Below are 25,361 nucleotides of genomic sequence, written 5' to 3'. Positions count from 1 at the left end.
TCCGATCATTTGCTGGGGCATCGCAAGAAGTTCTTCCCCGTTTTCTTTTCCTATATTTTACAATCCGAAACAAGCTTTTTCCAAGGGGGATTCGCTTCAAAATAAGACCATATTATTAAATTTATTCCCTCTTGAGCCAGCGACAAACTAAGAACCTCTTTCGTAGAACCTCTTTCATTCCCGTGATGTCAGTGGAGTGTGAGAGGAGCTTAAAAATTATAAGTTCTTTCCTCCTCCACTGTCCGTACTGCCCGTTTTTCCTCTGTAGTTTCTGGTCAATCCATTTTCATTTTCTGGTGCTAGCGGTTCGGTTATTTTTTTGATTTTTTTGAAAAGCCCTCTGTAGCATGCAAGTTGTAAGCTGAACTATCGCCATAGCGTGCAAGTTGCAGCGGCCAGCTGAAAAAGTGACAGTTAACTCAAGCGCCAAAGGGAAAAAAGCAAAACAAACCTCACGACAAAACAACTGTCAACAATCAGCGTTCTCGCTCTCGCTAGTTCGTGCACTATCGCGTATTAAAACGAGTTTTAGGGTTTTATCATCGATCAGCATAAAAGTATCAACAGCAAACTAGTGAAACTCGTTCTGCGACGTAGTCGATGGAAGGCTCGCACTGAGAGTATTAGATCCAGTTGGGTAGTGTGCCAGGAATTACGGAAATACTGTTGTTCGTAGCCCGTCCGTGACGTCGTATCAACCGAACCGAAGAAACAATCTAGTAAGCAACGAGAGAATAGTTTGGATTTGTTTGCCCTCGCAAAAGCAAAAGTTCCTTCGTTAGTTTCGAATCGCATCCCTAAAGACCCGCTCGGCACCTAACGGCCCGGGAATCGAACCGCAGTGCGGAACCCGCCGGGATCAGACCCGCCGGCTATGTTGTTACATAGTGTCGCCAGAGCCCAGCTAGCGAACTATCTGCGTAGTTGCACGAACCTGCGGAAAGTTACGCGTCCCGGCGCTGTTGGGGCTCCGACCGTCGACTGCTGCTCGTCTCCGGTCCATTCTCATTGCTTGCTGGCGGTCCCTTTGTCAGTTCAGTCCCTCTCAGGCTCTTCTTCGCAGCAACAGCATCCGGTGACGAGTACCATCGGCACTTCCACGCAAGTACGGTAGGACATCGTAAACTTTGCCCGATTACGTATCGATTTTTCGACCTCATCATCTTTCTTTGTCTCACGGGGATCTGTTCCCATTACGCAATACGGCTCCGCGCATGCAGTGCCTGCTCGAGCCAATCCACAGGACCACCGAAGAAGGGAAACATGGAGGCACACTCGGCGGGATCGTCGGCACCAAAATTCACCAACCGATTGAAACAGGAAAAATCTCCGTACCTGCTGCAGCATGCGCACAATCCGGTCGATTGGTACCCGTGGGGGGACGAAGCGATTCAGCGGGCTCGGGCCGAAAATAAGCTCATCTTCCTGTCGGTCGGCTACAGCACCTGCCACTGGTGCCACGTGATGGAACGAGAATCATTCGAGAACGAGGATGTGGCACGCATCATGAACGAGCACTTTATCAACGTGAAGGTGGACCGTGAGGAGCGGCCTGACATTGACAAACTTTACATGATGTTCGTGCTGCTGATTAACGGATCTGGCGGGTGGCCGATGAGCGTGTGGCTTACGCCCGATCTAGCCCCCGTTACCGGTGGGACTTACTTTCCACCGAACGATCGCTGGGGTATGCCCGGCTTTACGACCGTGCTGACGAAGCTGGCGAACAAGTGGAGTACCGATCGGGAGGATCTCGTTACGACGGGTCGCTCCGTGATCGAGGCCATCCGTCGAAACGTTGATCAGAAGCATAGTAGCGGTGGCGATGAAGAGCAAGCGGGAAGCAAGGCGAATGAAACGCTCGAGGCAAAGTTTCGCCAAGCGGTCAACATCTACCAACGGAACTACGATCCCGTTTGGGGTGGTTCTCTCGGAGCCCCCAAGTTTCCCGAGGCATCCAAGCTCAATCTTCTCTTCCACCTGCACGTGCAGGAGCCAAAACATAAGGTGCTGGGTGTGGTGTTGAATACGCTCGATAAAATGGCCGCCGGAGGCATTCATGATCACGTGTTTGGCGGGTTCGCTCGTTATTCGGTCGATAAGAAGTGGCACGTGCCTCACTTTGAGAAGATGCTCTACGATCAGGGACAGCTGCTGTCGCTGTACGTTAACGGCTACCGGTTGACACGCAAACCGCTCTATCTAACGGTGGCAGATGCGATTTATCGGTACCTATGTAAAGACTTGCGCCATTCGGAGGGTGGCTTTTACAGCGGCGAAGACGCGGATTCCTTACCGACGAAGGAAAGCACGGAGAAGGTTGAAGGTGCGTTCTACGCGTGGACGTACTCCGAAGTGAAGGACACACTGGGGCGTGGAGCCGAGAAATTCGGTGACTTGGGAAAGGTCAGCGCAATTGATGTGTATGCTGAGCATTACGATATCCAGGAGACGGGCAATGTGGAACCGGCAAGCGATCCACACGGCCATCTGCTGGGCAAAAACATCCCGATTGTGTACGGATCGGTAAAAGAAACGGCAGAAAAGTGCGAGACCACTCCGGAGATCGTCGAGCGCGTTCTGCGTGTTGCCAACGGACTGCTGCACGAAGTTCGCGAACAGCGACCGAGGCCCCATCTCGACACGAAGATCATTTGCGCGTGGAATGGACTGGTGCTGTCTGGATTGTCACAGCTCGCCTGTATTAAGGATGCGCCCGGACGGAGTGAGTATTTGGCGACGGCCGAGAAGTTGGTAAAGTTTGTGCGCGCGAACCTGTACGATGTACAGGCGCGCAAATTGCTTCGATCGTGCTACGGCGGTGACGAGGAAACACTGGCATCGTAAGTGACGAAGGAACCATACAAACAAGCGATTCGATGATTAACAGTTTTACTTTTTCCAGAGAACGTCCTATTTATGGGTTCATCGATGACTATGCGTTTCTCATCAGGGGACTGATCGACTACTATGTGGCCTCTCTGGACGAGCACGCTTTGCACTGGGCGAAGGAACTGCAGGACATACAGGATGAACTGTTTTGGGACCAAAAACACGGTGCGTACTTCTATTCTGAGGCCAACTCACCGAACGTGGCCGTGCGTCTAAAGGAAGGTAAGTGGAAACAATTGAAACGCCCAGACGGGACGCAAGATGTAACAAATCCAATGATTTTCCTCAGATCATGATGGAGCGGAACCGTGCGGTAATAGTGTTGCGGCCCACAACCTGCTACTGCTCAGCGATTACTTCGAAGAGGAGCGTCTCAAGGAGAAGGCCCGCACGCTGTTCGCGTACTTCTCACAGACCACCCCGTTTGGGTACGTTCTTCCCGAGATGATGTCGGCCGCGTTGCTCGAGGAACACGGTAAAACCACACTGATTGTGGTGGGACCGGAGTCGCAGGATGCAACTGTACTCGTCGATGCCGTACGTCAGTTCCACATCCCGGGCATGATCATCGTACAGCTCAAGGTCGATCAACCGGCACATATCGAGCGGCGCCGCAAATCGCTCGACAACTTCAAGATGGTCAAGAACATGCCGACGGCGTACATCTGCCACAACAAAGTGTGCCATCTGCCAGTGACCGAAGCGGACCGGCTAACGGAGGAATTTGAACCGCGGTACACGTTCGATTACCTCGAGTACGAGAACTGATTCTTCGAGGCCTAAGGTTTTTTTACCTCGATCGTCCGAAGGATCCGAAGGAATTTCCGTGGAATGACGAGTGTGGAATGACTGGTGGCCGCTAGCAGCAGATGGCAAAGCGAAAACAAACACATGACGACGAACCTGAACACGAAATGGCGAAGAGAAAAGCGAATTTGTGATGCAACGAGTTTAATATCAAATATCAGACGACGGTGATAATGCTTTAAAACAACGCCACAGTCAGCTTTGTTGCCGTTTTTAAATGTGCTTATCGAGGCCATTTAGGAAGTGCTTCTTCTTTCTTCATCATTGAAAAGCAGCATCATTATTTTCCGATTGTTCCCGGCGACGCTTTAAACCTTCACCCAGCACAGCAGGAATTGTTACCCATATTGTTATTGCTTCTTTACTCCCGTTCCCTGCTGTTATTAATTTATCAATGCAAAGCTGGAATATCCACGGTTGAAGTTATTGTTCCTTTTCTGCATCATAGGTTAACGACGAGTGAATTTCGCTTCAAGCGGTTGGAGGCCGATTATCGAATTCGAAATCTCGATATAAATGTACCGGTTTGTTAATCGCTATTTTTGCTAGATAAATCGAATACATACGTCTCTTCTGCGAAACAGTTTATCAAATAGCGCTTTATCGATCCGCAACAAGCTCAAGCAATGGACCATAGAGAACAATGCACTATCAGTAACTCATTAACTAGAAAGCTACACACGTGAAGCAGCCTTCCTTTTTAGAAGCTACAACGTTTTTACCACGCATAGGAAATAGTGATTAAACGAAGACGCGCAATTTTAATGTTTGTTATATTCCCTGTTGATACATCAGACCGTAGGACGCGAAAGGAACCACAAGGAACCAACTTTTCTAAATATGTCGGTCATCCGCGGCACGGCATTGCCAGTGCCCGAGAGACAGTATGACGTTATTCGATTTTATTAGAATTAGAGCATCTTTTACTCAATCGATTTTATGCACACTATCAGGCACCGTCGAGCCGGAATGGGACGTCCATTAACACTGACCGGGCCACAGTCGTGAGCCGAGAGGACGACTGCAAGAAGCAAAAGGAAATCTATGTGGCAAATAGAAGTGTTTTAATTCGATAAGCGTGGTTGCGAGTGTTCTGTTTTTGAAATCAATGTTTTAACGACACGAAAAAGGCATTGAACTAAATTTTGTTCCGAGCAAGAATGGTGAAGTTAACCGTGAACCTCGTCGTTTGTTTGGCGGTTAACAGGACGAGATTTATGGATCCTCTCCGAAATTCCGACGCAGATCCGATACTATGCCCGATGGGACACGCCGTGGACTCTTCGCAATACCACAAACTGATATTCTAAAGACGATAGGAATCGACAGCACTAGGGGAGATATTCTGTAGATCCGTTCTTTTCTCTCAACGATATTCTCAAAATAAAATTATGAATAAATCAAACGAAAACGGTAACATGTTGGTGGCTTTTGGCGTAGAAAAGTGGTCAGCTCTACAGTGTTATATCATACATTTATTTACGGTGTTCCATTGAAACTTTGCGTCCGCACATTAGCGCATATGTAACATGTTTTTCTTGTTTTCTGTTTTCGCTTCTCTTCCAGTCGTAACAATGATCTGGCCCGTTTTCTAGCATGCGAACAAAAATATCTAATATTTCGTTTCAGTGAATTGTTGTTGTTATACAGCTTTCGGGACCATGGCTGCTGGTAGACTCGAGATGTAACTCAAACCAAAGAAAGTTGCCGTATATATTTTCCCGTAAGCGTTGTAAGCTTAAATCAAATTTTACGGCGACGCATAATTCAGCCATTGAACATCGGTTCAGATTTATGCTATTCCGTGTTAGTTTTCTTTCTCCCTTTGCTCTCAACAATGGCTGGCTCTAGTATGTTGTACGCGGAATGTTTTGAAAGTCCTAAGTGTATCTGTGGCTCTTTATACTGTTCTACTCGCTGTTGGTTTTTCTTTCTTGTAGGATAATCAGTACTAGAGAAACTGCTAAACCGTCAGGGAGTATCCAGAATAACACATTAGCCGATTTTATACACGTTCTACATGCATTTCCTAGTATTGTGTTGTGCTTGTCTTGACAACAATATTAACAAATTTCTCATCCGTTTTATCGACACCGAAGACTTTCTACTGCCTCAAAGTGGGAGGGATAAATTATGTGCAGGGTGCGATAGAATGATGAAAGCTTCATGTCGCCAATTGGCGTATTTCAATCGCATTCAACAGTACAAAATCTACTATTAAGCCTGATTACACCTGCTTCTCCCTACCATGGACAGCATGCGCCGTGATCTGCGCATCGTCCATCGGTTTTTATCAAGTTTGAGCAATAATGGGCGCACTGAATATTGCTCTGTTCTTGGCGTGAAAAATTTTCCTGCTTTCTTTACGCTGCTAAACAAAGTGGACATCAAAACAGAATGGGAAAACTAAACAATAGTGGAATGTTGTTCGTAGAACCACATTTGACGTTCCAGGAATGAAGTGAACCAGTAAACCCTGAAAATGAGACGTTGAACACAGTGAACAGAAGAAAAACAAAACCAAACATGCTTGTGATTAGGATTATATTCATGAAATGTCTTACGAGTACGCAGTAAAGTAGGATGGAGGGATTAACATATCAATATCGTGAATCATGCGTTTGCCTTTGTTTGTTTGCCTTTTTCTATGCCGCGTGTTTCCCGCAATGGAAACGCGTTTTGTCAGTTTCAACTACCATTCACTTCGAATGCCTTCTCATGTTTTATTTTTTTTGGACGGAAAACACCGCGCGTCCGGTGTGCCTATAACGGTTAAACACGCATCGTTTCACTTTTCGCGAGAAAAAACGAATCCCATTCATTCGAAAAACCGTTGGGAGGTTTTATCACGGTCCCGCCATACGCTACTGACGTGAACACTACTAAACACGACCACTGAACAGAGTAGGCTTCTCCTTTTATACCTAGGCGACCACCGTCGAGAAAAAAGTGAGCCGCAAAACATTCATCATCTTCATCTCCTTCAGCAGATTTCTCACAGCAACCGTATTGAGCCATACTTGGTTTGGATTTTCTGCAGCTTTTCTCATTTCGCAACTTAACTTTCGCAACTCTCAATTTTCTTTTGCTACAACTGCAGGGTTGCAACAGTGTTAATAGTTTTCTCCGTGTAATCTGCTCTGGTTAATTGTATCCCAAAAAACCCTACGTTAACTCTTACTTGGTTCGCTTACCCTTGAACCGTTGCCAACATCATGGCGCGCTGTTGGTGATTCTAAAGCTTCCTAATATTTTCAATATCGCTTCAGCACATTAACGCAGTCTAGTTCTGCTCTGTCATTAGCCACCTACCACACACTACGATGTCTTTCGCCTCGACACAAGCACTTCGGTAGCCCTTAGGTGGCCTACTCTGTGACACTATTGTTCTATATTTTACCTGTCCTTACACGAAGCGGTTGCATTTTGTAATCAAAATAATACACACTTTTTCGTTCACTCCGCCTCGGATACAAATGCTTCTGCATTATAGTGTTTCTTACACGCATCATCTCCGTGGCCAACATGATGCACTCCGTAAAGTCACTACAATAATGTATCGCATTATGTATATATATGTACAATAGATTACTTCGTGGATACTATCACGCACTCAAACACTCACAACATATTGCCACATACGCGCACACGCATCTACAACGCGACCATTCTCATTTGTCTACAGAAGCCGGCGCTTTTCAAAACGCCTCCGACCATTTGCATTTCCGCAAAAAAGGTGGAAAGGAAGAATCGGTATTGATGGTGGTGGTGGCAGTTAGTCCAAAATAAAAGGGGCAAAGGGCACACCGTTTGGAATATTATGATTGCTATTTTAGCACTCCCTTGACGCTGCTCCGACACTCGACAACTCGTTCACTATTCAACCACTGTTATCAGTGAACCTCGCGGTTTGAGCTTATAATTTTCTCTATTATCGACACTTTTTCATATTGCATTGAAGATATCTGGAGGTCCCTAATGTGTCTATGCACCCCATTACAACATGCTTAACATAAAACCAAATAATAAAATTTTATATATTTCATAGTGAGGTGTGAAATATAAACGATCTCTGCAGTTCCTTGCACAGGTTGATAAATTAAATAGAAAACAATACGCCGATAGGAAAATGAAACTATCACCACCCCGGAGCAAATCATCGTTCAACCAACGATCGAGCCGGGTTCAGGGAAGCTGAACAGATATCGTAGATGCAGCGTTTCGGAGGTCCAAGGACCACCAGCTTGGCGACACACTGTTGACTGTCCATTCCCTTGACGCTTTCGGCGATCATGCGCCCGGTCGTTCTCGGTCGGATCTCATTCGGTGGGCTCCTCCGGAAAGCCAGAAACTTCCGTTTGCTCCTGTATCGGATTGCCGTCCAAGTGGTACGATATTCGAAGTCGCATTCTTAACGTCGCCTAGAGGCAGAGAAGACAGAAAGACATGCAGTTTTGTTTCCTTGGAGTTAACCGTGGAGGGGCACGAACCTTCGCGCTACTGGTAACCCGCATTTCCTGCGTTATGGTACCACCGGGAGCTAAGGTAGATCCGGACGGGGAAAGCATCTGCAGTGTGAAGCTTCTCGGTACTGCGGCCTAACAAAGCATTTAAAAACAATTAAATATCCGAGCAAGTGTCCTCACACTGATGGCCTTACCTGAAACAGATACTGCTCGAGTGTGGTAAGCGAATTGTTGGTGGCTGTCATCAGAATCTGCAACGATCCTCCGGAGTTTTTCGCCGACAATTGCACCAGAATGCCATTTTTGTCCAGGGCCGTCAGTATTTTTGCGTTTTCCTATAGCGAAATCAAAATTAACAATCGTTAATCGAGCAACGTCATAACCACGTGATAGATCAGCCTTTAGGACGCCCTCTTACATCGTTGTTGTTGATGGCAGCGGCGGAGAAGTCACTGAATAAGCTGCTACTGTTGGTGTTAATGTCTGCCATCGTCATCGTCATCGGCGACGTGGGAGACGTTAGTCCATCCAAAGTGGCTAGCGGTGAACCCAAGCCAACGATACCACCCAACGTTGATGGTGCCACAATGGCCGGGGACAGGTTGGAGTTCAAAAGGTTATCAAGCCCACCGAAGGAGGAAGAATTTGCTAGCAGTGTGTTGGTGCCACTGCCGATGGCAGCGGCGGTAGTGGTTGGGAGGCCGTTCTTAATGCTATTGTCGTTCAAACTGTTCAGATCTAAACCGATACCCGTGGAGCCGCCAAGCGGAATTGTAGTTCCTCCAGAGACCGATGAACTAACGGCCGCCGGTGGCGTACTGGCCGGCATATCGAGGCTGCCGAGCAGATCGAGCAGATCCTGGTTGTTACCAGCTGTCGGTAGCGTGCTGGCGCCCGATTTGCCATTCGTTGCCGGACCCGAAATCAGTACATCCGTCGTAGGTGTCATACCTAGCCCATCGATAGGATCGTCACCACCACCGAGCAGATCAAGCAGCGCACGCTGTTTGTGAGAGAAAACAAGAGATTCCTTCCTGTTATGACTGCAACGAAACAGCAAATCGAAGACTGTCACGAATTTCTTACCGAATCCGAGCTCACTTTGGTGCCCACGTTCGTTGTGCTAATCATTAGCGAACTGATATCGCCGCCAACATCGTCACCACCCTCGATCAGATCGATGCTTGGCTGCTGGTCATCGAATGCGCCACCCTCAAGCTCTGTGCCGTTCGGGAGGGATTTCTGTATTTTGGGCATCTTTTCCAGGAGCGCTGGCCTCAGATGGCTATACTCGCGGAAGAGCTGCGAAAACTCGACCCCTCGCTGTTGCAGGTCGATGTTTAAGTGCGAACCAAACGCTTCGATAATTTGTTTCACTCGCGATTCCCTACCAAACGATAGCAATGAAGCGAACATTAGCGTGCAATCCTTGCCAAGAGCCGTGTGTTCACATTGGCACTTACTCCTCTTTCGAGTGAATCCGGGTGCTCAGCTTGGCCAGGGAAACCAGGGTGTACTGTTTCGTCGTGGTCGATACCGAAGTGGACCAGAGCAGCCGCTGGTAGATGTCCACGAGCTGGTGTTCTGCAGGAATTTCAACATCTTATGCCGTTGTAAATTGCGGCAGCAGCGGTGCAACAGTTGTGCGGGGTTTAGTTTACGATGCGGTGCAGGTGAAGCAAATAGTGACAATGGACGGAAAGAAACACAACACGGAATGGGTAAACAACACACAAACTAAATAGCGATTCGAATGGCGTATTTGGTGCCTGTGCCGTGATAGCTGCATGGGGCCTACTTTAGGTGTTGGCCCACCTACCGATCCACCTACCTTCGATTCGTTCCGAGCTCAGCACCAGATCACCGTACTCGCCGATAGTCCACACGGCCACCTGGAGCAACGGTTGCTTTTCCTCCGAGTTGGCAACGTTATGAACCGAGCTCCACAACCGCTGCCCGATGTACGCCTGCTCCTCCGGTGGACTGTTGAGGATGAGATGAATCGTCGACGAAACGACATCATCCCGCACGTAATTACCGGCCTGCCATAGGGACCCAGGAAATGAACTGTAAGCTCGATTCTCTCTGTAACACTTTCATCGAAGGGCTTACCGCAATAAGCACACTGAGCAGCGTGTCCAATCGCCAGCGAATGGAGGTAGCGTATCGCTCGGCCACGTGCACCATCCGGCTACTGCACTGAGCCTTAAACTCCGGGTCGGCCTTCTCGAGAAACACCAGCAGTTCCTTCGACATCGCGCGTATGTTCTGCGAGTTGATCAGCGCAAACGAGAGCTCCATCGCGCGGCGTCTTATTGAAACGTCTGGGTCCTTCAGGCACTCCAGTATCGTACTCCGGTGACGCTGAACGGCGGAAATGTCGGCGTGCACTGTCCGCAGCAGAGTGTTGAGCGCTACGTACCGAATGTTCTTGTCGCTATTCAACAGAAATCGCCCGAGAATGTTGACCGCCAGCACACGTAAGCCACCCTCGGATCTATTTTTTTCGAAAATAAGGATATTACAGAGTGCATCAGATGCTACGGTAAGGGAACTCACTTGATGTCCATGATGGAGAGCACCGTCTCGTAGAGGATCGTATTGCCCACGTTTTTGCTCGTCTCCGTGTTGGTCGCCACCTGTGCCAGGATGTCGTTCATGGCTTCCGACGCATCTGGATCGTTGTGGCCAAGTATTCTTAGCAGACGAAGTATTTTCACCTATAAACAGCCACCGTTAACAGAAAATATTTTTCAGTGCTCGTCGTGAAGGCGACGGTCGAACGTCAGCTCTCGGCACGTACCTGCAGGAACGGATCACTAACGCCGCTCACGTCGTGCTCCGGCGAGTAACCGGCTAGGATCAGGTTTTTCAAAATTCGCACCAGATTCGGTACAATCTGCATCATCGGTGCGCACAGAACGATCCATTTGTCCGTGGTAGATGGAAAAGAGCACAATTGTGAAAGAAGCAGGACAGGACAGTTCGTTAGTTTCGAGGTGGCATTCTTTTTGGTTTTAATGCAAATAGACGACCCAAAGCGAGACGAGACGAACGTGAACAAACACAGGCAGCAGAGAATGGTTTCTGTTCTTGTGATTTGCTCCATTTTTTCATCGGACCTCATGAGTCGACTTTTGAGTATCCGCTTGTGGCATAATACACCCGCAAGTGTGGGTGTGTGTGATATTGTGTTGTGATTTATTCTATTGCTACAATGGGACAAAACGCGAACGCCTTTTTGTTCTACGGAATCCTTTCAACCTTTGCATTAGTGGAGGGATCAGGATTCACACGAAGGTTCGAGAAGCACACAACCGACGAACGAGGCAAAAGGTGTGCAGTTGTCTCTAGGACAGTAAAATGGTAATGATTTTTTATTTCTCATTCCGCGTACGGTGTGGTCGGATGATGACAAAATGTTGGACTCCTTGTGTTGATGCACATTTATGTACCTCTTCAAACGGAGTACCTTTCACTGCCCCTGTTTTTAGCGGCCAAACAGAACACCATTCGTATGAACAAAGAAATAACGAAAGAGCTGTCGAATCAAGGGGCCAATATGCACAAGCCATCGACGGAAAATGAAAATTAGAAACATGTCAAAAATCAATGTATGTCCTTAAAAAATATTCACGAACGAACGGAACGGAACGGAAAATTCGAACGGAAAATGTTGTTTAAAATCTATCTGCACACTAACTTTGCTGTCGAAAACTAAAATGCGGTTCGATGAGAATATAAATTGATGGACATCCAGCGCATTAATTCGTCGTTCCACATTTCAATCTAGCTATAAATCATAGCTAAAACTTTGTTTCAACAGTAATAACACCTTTATACTACCTCGGTCCATGTTATCTGACGAGGCAGTAGACGTGGGTGCGGAATGAATTTTTAATGAACAAAATTACCTAAATCGCAAATCAATAATCGAATGAAACGTCCATTGAGTTCAGATTGACTCTCGTGCTTCAATCAAAATCCGTACCATCACCGTCACACGCCACCACATCATCGGAGGAGGACAGCATTGCAGCATAATCGCGTGCCAGTGATACTTGAAAGGACGATCTGCTGTGTTTCAAAACCCAAACCTCTTCAAGCGCGTCGATATCTAACGTGAACTTAAACACTGCGCCCATGCCGGATACTCGGCGCGCAGCCAAGAATTAAAAACTATTAGAGCCCAATCCAAAGCGTGAGGGTCATGTTTAAATTATGCTGCCAGTCCGTCGCGGGAACGGTGGTACGGCGGTTGGAAAACCGAAACCACGAATGGTTAAACGAACGCCGTTCAAGCGGGCGGAAAATAGACAACAAAAAATAAGGAAAAAAGGATTATTGACGAGCGCAGCAGACAGTCTGGCGGAGCATGCAAGGCAAGCCGCCGTACCAACAAGATTGCCTCTCCAGACGGACCACACAGAATGTTAAATCATGACACTACATGAGCAACAACGGCAAAAGCCCACTCACGGGCTATAAAATATCGCTACGAGGGGTAAGAAAGTAGGAAAAAGGCCACACAGAAGTAGGAAAATGTTTGCCAAAAAATAGATTCCACGGTGGCCATTCTGGGAGCATTCATTTGGTTACCGTTCTCTCACCGGGAATGCTAGCAAAGCAGCAGAGCACACAGAACAGGCAGACAACAGACTGGCTACTGAGGAATCGGTAGCCGGATTGAGACGTGCACCATCGACATGCATAAGCTAATGTGCATTCCAATTATGAATATTTTAAGCGAAGCTCCACAAATGGCTCCAGAACGGCTGCTGGTAAGAGGAGGTCAACACTTCATGCATAAATCGAATCGAATGATCGTATCGAGTGCAAATCGTAATTCGACTACAAACGAGTGATATAAATCATTCACATTTGAATGGTGTCAGAACGTAACGATAAATCAAAAACAACTTTCAAACAAGAATAATATCATGGAAAGCAGTGTACATAAAAGAATAAAATGTAAAATCAACCGGTTCGAAACCATTGAAACTCTTCCACTAATGTGTGCAATATTTTGTTCACGGAAAAGAACCTGCTCTCCAAAGAATCAAGAAATGTGTGGTCATCAGGGAAAACGAAAGCCACGGGAGCCACGTTCGAAAAGTTACATCAATCTTTTGAACAAAACACAACAAACCAAACACAAACCAAACTTTAGGAGCCGTTCGGCGAAACACAAACAACGCCGTGCGAATCAAGTTGTAAGACAAACACAACCCCGAAGCAACAACGAACGAGGGGTTGCCAAAGGGTGTGCTGTGTCTTTCCTGTTCGAGAGACGAAAAAGTTTTTCCGTTACAAGGGCCACACCGCGAGCGATGGGAAAGAAACATAAACTATGTTACAGCAACCTTAAAGCTACTTTGTGGCACAGGGGCACCAGCACCGCAGCACCTGAAGAGAACTGATTGGTGGAATTAAAACCAATTGGTCTACTCTTGGAAACAACTTACTATTTGGAACTAGCAACGAAAGAAAACACAAGGTACAACATAGCACAATCAACAACTACTGCAACGACGCAACAAATAGTAAAGAATTCATCCACTAGAATGCCAACGATTTCTTTCTCTATTTGCAGAACGCCACTGTAGAATACGGTAGGAGTAAAGCGTCTTATTAATTAAGCACGATATCGGAAAACACAAAACTTAACAGACATTATGATAATTGATGTTTGCGAAGGGTTCCTTCCTGATGAGCGGACGGACGGAAGAAAGCGGAGCGCCACTCGAAGGCTGATTGAACTCGTTTTGCAATCTGCTCCGGCTGGGAATCTTATGGGGCGGAATGTTTAATCATTCTACTTTACTCGGAACACGCGATGAGTTTAAAGGAATTTCTGATGGAATTTATACCGGGGTATGTTTAAGGCGGAATTTAATAACTTGCAAAAGTACAATGCAGGTTTGATACGTTGGAAGAAGTAAAGAGATCGAGAAAAGGATTTCTTCGAAAGGTTGAGAAAGAGCAGTGAGCATTACCTCTTGGTTTCCACTATCCTGGCAAGCAATAAGAGTGAGGTTTGGGAATAATAGCAAGAAAACGGTTAACATACGTAAACAACGTAGTAGAAGGCGTTAATAGGGGACAGATCCGTCGAAGGATATTCAACTGCGGACGAGTGGTCCGCTCGCCCGTACACGATCAAGTTCGAGCGAGGACTGGGTTGTTATTGTAGTGGTTCAGTACGTTACAACACATGTAACATGGTGTCGAGTAGTGTTTTGCAAGATGAACAAAATTAAATAAATTACACTGCCACCGTATACACTTTGTACTTCACCTTCAAGGTAAAGGAGAGATCAAAAAACTATACGTAAAAACTAAAAACAATGCAGAAAATATTTTACGATGAACCTTAGTCGGATAACCGAGCGACAGATTCGTGAAATAAAACGCTAAAAAAAGAGCCAAAAACAAAACTGAACCAAATGTACAAAAATTCGAAAATATATAACAAAAATGCTAAAAGAATTAGTGTGGAAAATTGGGAAAGAAGTATTTGCTGTCGAAACGAAACATTGGATCACAAACCCATAAAACTTTGACAAAAGGTTTCGGTTGAAAAAACGAAAACTGTCGCCAAGAAAATCAATCGTAGGGTTGAAAACCATTATTTTTACCATCTTTTCGACAAACTTATGTGAATTACGCACGTTCGCACGATCTAGAAACCAAAACGTTCCAAAACAACGATCATGTTCTACATTGCACCGGGAGCTAACGCTACTGCTACACGCTAATAAACAATCTCTAGGGTGAAGAACTATCTAATGCGTGCGCTCTAGAAATACACGGCGCGAGCGAGCAACTTACAATATGGAGATGCGCTCGCAGGTGGATCTAAACGAAAAAAGAACAAAACCATTTAAAAAGAAAACTGTTCCAACCCATTCTAGCACGGACCAGAGAAAACGGGAGGAGAGTCTCGCAGATAGTGTATGGCAAGCTCCCTACTATGGCCGCATGATACAGTTTAACAAAAACCAAACAACATCCACAACCCACAAAAAGAGCAAGGTAGCTCGTGAAACTCGAATGACGACTACCAAAACTCGGTTTTTGTTAAATAATCCTTGCACAGTGCTGCTACAGCAATGACTCCGCAGAAGAGCACTAGCTAAACGTATCGTTTCCGGTGGCCATTTCATAAAAGTTGGGAAACTAAATGCAACTCACCTTCTTAAAGTGGTTCAAGGTGTCGGAACTCTTCTCGCACATTTCCGTAATAAGTGTAACGCCAGCAATTAGTATACCTGTAAGAAAAAGTAACGACATGAAAATGTCAGTTAATTCGATCGATCGAACGATCGATCGATCTACGGAAAATTATCCAAGAGTCACGAGTTTTCATTCAAACTGTAAGCATTACATTGTATGGAATTGCCAAACTGGGCCCTGCGCGATCGGTGTCTCATGTATGCAAAAACAATGTCCCCGCAAAACCCGACTGGTACCTTGGCGACGCACAGGCAGTTGGTAGCCGTTTAGTGGCTTCATGAAACAGTTCCTTTGGCGGTTCTCTGTCATAAATTAAATTCCACCATCATAACACCCGGATGACACAAACAACCGTCTCGTGGTTAACGGGGGTCTGATTATTGCGTTAGCGATACCGACCGGTGGTTGCTTGCGGTGCCGGCACTGGTGATTAGCATAAATTACATTTCAACCCAACACCCTTACACCGAGACGCAGTTACCGTTTCACGCTGGCCCCTCCGACCGATTAAAGCCACAGAGAGCGGCGAACTGCCCGATTAGTTGTATCACACTCTTTCAGTACCAAGACTTTTCTGTAAATTACAAAAAAAGGATGGCAAAATGGGCCACGCTGCTATCAAGGGCCAACAGCGCTGTTGTACGATATAAATTTTCCCTCTGAAACCCTTTTCCAACGTCGGAGCCAAAGAATCGCTCGAAAGTTATATTCCAATGGTTCCATTTCCTTGAAGAGGAGTTTTTGCATGTCGGAGGCCAACCTTCAGCCGTTGGGGACCCCCAACACTGCACTATTCGCTGCTGGTCATTTATATTCATTGGATGTAGGATATAAAAAACGGAAACTTTGGCGCTGGCTATTTTCATTTCCAACCCCGGTCGAAGGATACCGGTGCACGTCACTGCCAGGCACCGTGAGTGAAGCTTCGGTGAGCTTCAATCGATTAGAGTTCGTCGGCCAACGAGCGTTTTCAATGCTGAATGTTTTCACAAAACTTTCCACTTAACTCTAACCTCCTGTCCTGTCCTGTCAATCTGCAATCGTCCATTTCAATGGAGCACTTGCTGGCTCGTTTCGGCGACGAGATAAAATATTCCGATGAGAACGGAAGTCCTATATTTGACGTCTAGGCACATAGAATATCAAACAGGATTAAAACGGTATCGGCCACGAGCAATTCACCCAGACGCGAGAGCAACCCTTAAACACTACTCCGTTTTAAAATATCCTTCACAGCGGTCCACCGTTCGCCTTTTTCGAGGCACTTCCGGGCACGAACCTACCGTGATTTTTCTCGTTCAGCAGCGACCGAGTCGCCGGTAAGAAGATTTCCATCAGCTCCGGCACACGCTTGATGATACGGAACGCACACAAGGCTGCCTTTTTCCGGATGTAGGCATTCGGCGAACGCATTAGCTTTTCCACCTCGCCGGCCAAATCTCGAGCCATTTCCGGCGATGCGATCGCCCCGAGCGTGCAGAGTGCCAAACCCACGACGAACTGTGTGGGACTGTTGAGGTCACTGGAGAGCGAAAGTGAGAAAGAAACGTCGTCAGTATTCCGTTATTGCTTAATTCCCAAGCCATATGGTCCCAAGTGAGGGCTCTTGCCACCTTACTTCTTCAAACAGTTGGTAATCAGCAGATGCACATCCTGCCGTTCGTCAAGCAGCAACATCGCCCCCAGATAGCCGATCCGTTTGTCGGTGAACCGGGGGCTGGCGGTCAGCTTTAGGCACTCGAGCTGCCCGAAGTGGGCCGGATAGCCCAGCATGTGTATGTAGAGCAGCTTGGCGATGTTGCGACACCGCCAGACGGAATCCTCGTCGCGGAACGTGCTGCGAATGTAGGCGCATTCCCGGTTCACGACGGCACGCTCCTCGGCCGCCGTTCGCGCTGCCCGTATCTGGCGGATGAGATCTCGAAGGCGGGTTGGCGTTGGAATGCGCACTGCCGGGAAGAAAATGGAAACATTTTAATTGGTGGAATTGATTTGCATTTTTGTCGGTAAATGTTCATAACAATTAACGGCCGCTCGACGTTCCAATTTGTTTTGCATGTTGGTTTCAAAATCCAATCAGATGAGTTATCGTTCAATTATTTTTTCGGGTTCAATTTTATGAAATCTCGACGCTGATGGATTAGAGATATTTTTAACTTTCGCTTCGCACAGTGGCGTATTCGGCGAGGGTTTTCCGACCGTTCCAACATTCTCTATTAAAGCTGGCCCTTTTCAACGCATGCATGCTCCGGAAGCACCGGGCCGGAATATCTAATTAACTTCGATCAATAGCACCGTCGGAAACAGACACTAATCGAACATGATTGGAAAGTGGCCGGGGCGATGAACTTGCCGTTTGCCATAGCAATAGGAGCCAAAGTGGGACAGCACCAACCACACAATCGTCTTTGGCGCGTTCAATCAACGCAAACGAGGGAATTGTGTCATATTTTCCTTCGCCAACATGGCATGTTTGGTGTACTTTGGTGTCGCACCCAAAATAAAGTGTAATAAAAGTAAACCGTTCAATCGTGACTTGGTCGCCGAGTACGGAGTGCGGGAAAATCATTGTTACCGATGGGGTTGACTTCTGTCGTGTGCATCGCAGCTACTTCCTGTTGAATCCACCGGTTAAGGCAGCCGCGTTGCATCGATTACTCACCTCGTTCTATCGTTTCGTTGATGGCTTGTCGGATGGTGGCCATGTTAAACGCTGGATTAAACCTGTAAGGCAGAAAATCGAAGAGAACAAAATAGGGGAAATTTTAATTTAGTAAACAGATAGCCAGCGGTATGAATCAGTTCCTGAAAGATTCACTAATGATAAGTTCGGTAGCGTAACCAAGGTACAAAATCAGAAATACACGGTGTCTGCCCATCATTAGGCAGTTACACAACTTAGACGCACGAATAGTGATTAAAACGGTAAAAAACATATCAAAAGTAGACTAGGATGAGCATACGGTGAGCTAATGTCTATTGCGTGCCAGGTCTTCGTGTAACGCGGCTCGCAGCAGGACACCGACAACATTAGGTAAAAACTCCAGTCTTCTTTTGATTTGATAGACTTCGAAAGGTAGCTTAGCGGCTTGTATAAGTCTCTGCCTCATTTGAGATTGTTGCTTTTATTTTTTACGACCATGCTATTTAATTACATTTACTGTTGTTGACATTCAACAACGTATACAAGGCACGATTCAGGGTGCTTCAGTGGGACGGTTATGCAATTCCATAAATGCCCTCAAACGGAACCCAAAGTGGGCCAATCAATTGCCTTCAATAGTCGATAGCAAAGTAGCACATGAGACTGATAAGTCTGATAAGATATAGCTTTTATTCGTTATCACAAACTGTATCGATTGTACATCAAACCTATGTACACAACTTGTTTAATATTCTTTTACAAAACATGGTGTACACTAAAACTAATAAATAATATTCAATTTAAGACCGTCTGATAAATACCAATATAGCGATAAAGTAACGAACATTTGGGAAACATATTTCATTGCACAACCCTAGCATCATATGTTACCTTTCGAATCTCGCGTTTAACCCAAGATCGGATCGTGAGCTCGGAAGCATCTCAAATTACGTTCCATAGGCCATGCTAATGGAAGATGCACGCAAAACATGCGATTGTCCGCGACCCGACACTTTATCATCGGCAAGACACCATAATCGTTGCCAAATCATTGTGCGGCTGGCGCTCGGAAACGGATGGAGATTGATCGGTGTTTGCTGGCGCTCGGTTCAAGTGGAACCGAAAGTGGATTTTCTTTTTTTCCTCATGTCCCGACGCGTGACAGATCCATTTCGCATATTTTGCCCCAAACATTCGATACCATCGCGGCGTATGACGGTGCATGGACAAAGGTTAACGATGGGGGGTGTGCCAGTAATCAGAAAATAATACACCTCGCTATACCCACGAGAGTTACCCAGATCATGATGCGGAGGAACTTTGAATCTGAGTCGGTGGGATTGGTGGCTCGTGTAGCTCGTGTGCACTGGGAAAACATAAGTTTTGCCGCGGAAAGAACAGGAACCGACGTTGACACGCACGATTGCAAGGTAAGGGTCTGAGTAACTTCTTAGGTGTGGAACGGATTTCAGAGTTGAAGCGTGAAAATCTCAAAATATTCAGAAAACAATAAAGCATACGCATCCGACGCAAAGACTTCAATTAACGATTTACCAAAGAAATCATCTGCTCCGTGGCGAATCTTTATTTTTAACGAAACAATTAACCCGTCTCTTGGTGGCGCCAAATGGTAACCTTGGCTAAAAGACTATCTAAAAATAATCACCTTGATGGTCGGTTTTTATTTCTGCTTTGTGGTACGTGCAGTCCATCGGAACCTAGAAGACGTTACAATTATCGCTTCCATGTGAACCATCTTTCGACATTCAGTTGACGGCATCGTTAACAAATGTGCCTCGGCTTTCAGGGTGTAAAGAAGAGCACTAGAGATGGTTGGAAAGCGTTAGCTTCGCGTACAAAAATAGGCTAAACATGGTTTCTCTCTCATGATTCTGGAGGACTGTTTGAAAAGGTCGGTTCTAATAAAAGAATATTTTTATCAAGGACGCGAACCGTTATTAGTAGCGGCCCTGGTGACCCAAAATGTGCTTGACAACAACAGACGCAGAACATAAAGACCGCACATCCAAGCCTTGATCGACAACAGGAACGTTCCAACGCCGGAAGTAAGTCCTCTAGCACGACTCAACGATGAAAGAATCCCTCTTCTAGAAGGCACGACGTTCACCTTGGAGCATCCCCTCCGATCAAAGTTCACCTCCAAATTATGCTCTCTGGAGGCACCTGTCACTGCCCTCAATTGTCTTCACTGATTCATAGCACCTTCCAGGGATTGTCCTTAAGCACATGGCCCCTTTTTCCTTGCTTTTGGTACAATAATGCTAGAAGAGCCTACGCACGACCGCATGGACCCTTCCGGTTGGCTCCCACCATTGAAAAACGGATCATTGCGCCCCGCACATGGTTCAATCAGGACTTCCGGGCGATGGTTAGACACCCCGAAAATCCTATCACCGTCACGTAAAATCAAGGTGTGTACGACGATGACAATGCGGTTAGTGACGGAAACACCTCACACTCTTTCCAGCAGGAGCGCCACACTGAACACGTAAGGCGCCCTGGTGGCAGGACCTTCCCGTGCCAGGATCAAACCCCCGAAGGCGCCCGGCGATCGAGCCAAGCGACTGCTTACCTGGAGTGCGGTTAGGTTGCAGATTATGGTGGTGGTTTGTAGGATGGGCCGTTGGCGTGTTGCCCAAAGTTGTTTGCTAGGTTTTAGTGTCAATTCATTTTTCCACCGACCGGAGCACGCCATCTGGCCACATAAGCGAGCATTAATGGAATGGACGACTGGAGTAATACTGCTTTCGGGGGAATAATGTCGTGTTTTAGTGGGGTTTTTTTCGTAGTCACCGGTATCCGGGTGGTTCAAATATTATTTTCGTGGAACAATGTCAATGATCGACGCATTAGTATATTGGAAAGACGCACATTCCGCACATCGCATCCCTATTAGAGGACATGGTAATGTCCTTTTGGTCAAAAGCACAGTTGAAATTTCTATTTCACGGAATCCTTTAGCTGTATTTACATTTACAGCATTAAAAGAATGGTGAAAAAAGAATGAGTAAGACCGATGAAAACGTGTGGTGAACATCATCGTTTGGATAGAAGATGCAACTGTTTTATTGAAAAGATTTTAAAAAAGTTCTGTATAAATGTTTGAAGGTAAGGTGATTTTAAACCATGTTTATAGTAATCTGCGCCTATTAAACTTGAGTAGTGCGTTCACAATCAAATGTATTGATTACTTTTTGTGATCATTAACGAGGATGTTGCATATCAAATAGTCATTCAAAATAATGTTCTCACTGAGCAAATGAACGGGAAAAAGTCGAAAGCATGGTTTAGTGTAAACATAAAGGAACATTTTTTCTATTTATTCAAAGTCAATTTTTCTTAAATTAGTCTTTAGAAGAAGATATATAATCACATTTTCTAACGAAACCGATTCCTTCTTCTACCCCTCTTTTTGTAGTTTTGTACCACCTGAAGTTTTATAGATACAACGTAAATATGGCTTGCACGAAGGCAATTTAAATTAAAAACACACACTATGGACCGTTGAAACACAAGGCCATTAAACGCAAATATGTCCCCAAGAGGAGGCGCAAACATTTGGCGGTAAACTTTAATGCACACAAAACCACGATCAGGTTGTGTGGCCCATGGCTAAACTGAATCCCACCGTCCCGAACAGTTCCGCACAGCTTCCGAGGAGGTTCCACCATATAGGACGTCAGTAGTGCATCCGTTAATGCCACTTAAGCCGCTGCCAACAACAAACCCCGGTGAAGCACTCACATGAGCCAGCTTCCGGCCAGTCGTGGCATTTCCACTATTAATTGTCGGGTCTAGGCCGCTCTCTTCTCGCCACACGAGACGTGACGGATAAATGCGTAGTGCAACCGTAATTGCAGCACAGCTTCCCAAAGCTTCTCGGAAACCTGCACAAGCAGCATTGGCGCATTGTGCACGTACAATTACAATGTGTCAAGCACCCATTACAAGAGCCTCAGTAAACCTTGGCGCGGTATGCGCTACACCGGGAACTGAAGGGCCTTTAATAGGGGCCAGTGACAAACCAAGGTCGCTGTGAAAAGCCTCAGCAGTATTTGCTGCATTCGAGGTTTCTAGTTGCTAACTTTGATTCATTTATTTCCGGTTTTAGTAAGCAACATTTGGCACAAAACAGCATTTGTTTAAAGGCAACCGTTGTTCATGTTAGCACATTTTTCAAACATAAATATCGTTCTGTTTTGCTTAATTTGCCTAAGGGAAATCCGTCCGAATGTCTGTCCCATTCAAAACATTAGCAGGGAAGCCAACAATGTGAGGTGCAGAAATGGTTCCGAGCAAAGAAGCCTTTCGTAAAGGTTCTGCCTTGCACTCAGAGAACAAGATAACTTTCAACGGAATAGTACTGAGGGACAGAGTTGAACTTGCACCATTCATGTTTCCCGAAATCTGCCTTGTTACCTTGTTCTACATTCAGTAACTAGAAACGGAATAGAAAATACTGGAATGACGCGAGAAACATGGCCACAGGGCTCGATAGGACCTAGTACCTCATGGTTTGTATTGGTTTCACCGTCGGATTCGTTGATTCGTTGCTCGTAAAAGAGGTAATTATTAGAAAGGGCTCGATGGGTGGAGACCGGCACCACTTACCCATGATCAGAGGCATTCATCGTGGCGACACTCGATGCCTTGCTGCTGCTGGCCGTCGTCTACTTCGACACACACTTCAGGAACACCCGACGTTGATTAATGTACTTTCTCCCTCTCTCTCTTTCTCTTCACGAGCCGCCCACTTCCGGTTCGCCCACTCGCGAGACGTACGTCTACGGCAGCTGTCTCGCAGGATGTTCGTCACATACACTCACCCCGTGACAGGCCGTCGCTAGACAATCTTCACTGTAGAGACTTTCTCACAACACTCTTCCTCTCTCTCACATAGACCGCTTTCCACCAACCTAACACACGCGCAATCTCTAGAAAATTGTTGACAAACTAATAGAAATCTCCCACTGGAATCGCCTTTTTGCGGTCCATGTACGCGCTGAGCTTTGGTTGACTTGCACGAATATAAAAAAGTAGGCCACTGCTCGATGAAAGGAAAGAAACTCCTTTTCCGGTTTCTACACTCGTTCTCACTCGTTCACTTCATTCGCACGCAATTGCTATGGAAACAAAGAAATGGAAGCACTTAGAACAAAGCTGAAAGCTACAAAACCACGTCGAGCAAATTATCGAATGTAAAATCGCGAAACTAATCGATGTTTGCAGGAGGCTGTGACAACATTGGGAACGAGCTACATTAGGGATGGTTGAGACCGTCACGAAAACTGCGATTAATTGGACACTCTCCTTTTTCTCCACAACGCCGCCCCCTTGCTTCAGTCGAGGTTCGTCGCTGATTGAAACTAATTGGCGGCAATGAAACAAATCCATTTGTGGCACGAAAAGATACGGAGCGGTTTTTGGGGAGGCTATTGCAATGGCCACTAATAAAAAGGTTAGAAATCTCGTAACTTGATTTGTTTGCTCTCACTTCAGTGGTTTTGTATTCTAAGTATTAATCATTCGAAGCTTGAGACGTTAAAACTGGAACCGTTGAGTCAGCCAAGGAACTCGAAAAGCCCTTCTCTGGTGCCTGAATGACGTCAACTGAGGCCGCGCTCGATGTGTGTTGTGGTCAGCTCGTGACATTCGGCGGAACCGCGAAACCATTTCGCAGTTCCAACAAAAACGTGACACGTTTCACACTTCACATCGCAACACAGCCACATCGTGGCAACCGCGTAGCCGTGGGGGGTTTTCGGCGGATCTTTCTTTTCCAGCATTATTTCATCACTCATGGCTATGTTGGGATTGAGTTTCTTGTTGAGGTTTCGTCTAACTTTTTTTCACTGTATTTTTGATATCAACCTCAAGGTATCTGTACTTCACAGCTGTCGTTATTTAGTCGTTGCGCACTGAAGTCTAAACTTGCCACTCTAAAAGAGCTGCGAATTATTTTTCTATAAACTCGGCGAGGTTTACTTCGGCACAACTTTCACTAAGCCACTATTGATTACTTGATTTCAGTCTTTTCCTGATAAACAGCGCCTTCTTGGATACTCGTTTTCAGTGATTCGTATTAGTTACGCACTTTTCGCCTCAGTTGTAAGAATGGTGTTTGTGCGTTTTCCATCACTTGAAGTGAGCAGGGCAACATTTCTGATTTTAGCAATTCTCAGCAAGAGAAGCGTACCGACGAAAGAACATCTTTAACCCCTTAAAGAAGATTTCGATGCGAGTGGAGATGGAAGTATGCTTCAAAGCATTACGATGGCACACAATCGTCGCTGTGCGCACGCACACAGCCGAACGCTGGCACCGCTATTCACTCTGCTCCTGGACCACAGGGGTTTGCCGAGAATATGTGTTGTATGTTAAGGACGAGGACTGTCCTCGTTGGAGTAATTTGGGTCGTCCTTAAGGTGCCGGAGTTGTGGTCATTAATCGAGCCTACGCCCGATGAAACCTAAAATGGATAAACTGACCCCGAAACGCGCACACACACCCACGTAGTCACACTCATACACAGCCTACTTCTTACGGCGGTTCATCCGCTCCTTTTTGATTGGAAAGTTAGCAGGCAAATGTTGCGTGCGGCAGGTGTTGGGACACACGGCGCTGCAATTTACACTTCGCAGCGAAACGGCCCCTCGTGGTTTGCATCGAACGCCGCCGTTCTTTGGCTGAGTTAGCGATCCAGAACGGGGAAGTTTTGTATCGTACCACCAGTGCAACCGCGACTGCTGCCACAGACGAGCACCGTAAATTCGGGTTTTGGAGCACTACCTGTCGTAAGTGGGCGAGAAGGAAAAGCAAACACCCCTTTTCTCTACGTTCTCTGCAACTGCTGGCGCTTCGGTCGCTTCTTTTGGGAGGAAAAAACGAAAACGGACTGTACCCAAAGAAACCAAGTGCAACCTGAGCTACGATCCTGCGATGACGTTGAATGACAGTTGCCACCAGTTTGTTCACCGAACGCCAGAGGGTGCTGCAAAACGTCAGTTGGCGGAGCGGTCATGATTTTGTCGTCGCTGTCGACATTCACAGTTCCCGAAGGGTTTGAGTCACCAAATGAAGAAAACTTACATTCAAAAATATTATCATATAAGTTCGCAACGATTGCCTATCCGAGCACTATAAATAATAATTTGCTGTAATTTGATATTCACTGTGTACGTTTGTGTAGACTACTTAAAACAGTGGGGTTATAAATCGTGTTACATTATAGAGCATTTTTTCTTTTTTCAAGTCTTCAATTTTTTTAGTTTTGTTTTAGTTTTTCAGGCACCAGA

At 46.2% G+C, this 25,361-nt stretch overlaps 2 protein-coding genes across 2 annotated transcripts; one reads left to right on the top strand and one right to left on the bottom strand.

Moving 5' to 3' along the window:
* The first annotated feature begins 874 nt into the window (after positions 1 to 874).
* Positions 875 to 5,093, top strand: LOC131207914 (uncharacterized protein B0495.5). Its single transcript, XM_058200550.1, has 4 exons — positions 875 to 1,110; positions 1,221 to 2,843; positions 2,906 to 3,114; positions 3,182 to 5,093. Exons 1-4 carry the CDS (start codon positions 875 to 877, stop codon positions 3,658 to 3,660), a joined length of 2,547 nt encoding a protein of 848 aa, XP_058056533.1. The 3' UTR covers positions 3,661 to 5,093.
* A 1,110-nt stretch (positions 5,094 to 6,203) lies between these two features.
* LOC131211748 (AP-1 complex subunit gamma-1) lies at positions 6,204 to 24,952 on the bottom strand. The gene is made up of 17 exons (XM_058205344.1): positions 24,856 to 24,952; positions 22,678 to 23,189; positions 18,064 to 18,125; positions 17,020 to 17,350; positions 16,685 to 16,923; positions 15,360 to 15,436; positions 14,162 to 14,179; positions 10,969 to 11,064; positions 10,725 to 10,885; positions 10,278 to 10,662; positions 9,997 to 10,207; positions 9,629 to 9,767; positions 9,252 to 9,552; positions 8,584 to 9,168; positions 8,360 to 8,500; positions 8,190 to 8,297; positions 6,204 to 8,120 (listed from the first exon to the last, which is right to left on the bottom strand). The coding sequence occupies exons 2-17, from the start codon at positions 22,695 to 22,697 to the stop codon at positions 8,019 to 8,021; spliced, it is 2,976 nt and encodes a 991-aa protein (XP_058061327.1). The 5' UTR covers positions 22,698 to 23,189; positions 24,856 to 24,952; the 3' UTR covers positions 6,204 to 8,018.
* Positions 24,953 to 25,361: the final 409 nt, after the last annotated feature.

This window comes from Anopheles bellator, chromosome 2 (genome assembly GCF_943735745.2).
Source record: "Anopheles bellator chromosome 2, idAnoBellAS_SP24_06.2, whole genome shotgun sequence".
Lineage (NCBI taxonomy): Eukaryota > Metazoa > Arthropoda > Insecta > Diptera > Culicidae > Anopheles > Anopheles bellator.
This window is presented reverse-complemented; position numbering and strand designations above follow the sequence as displayed.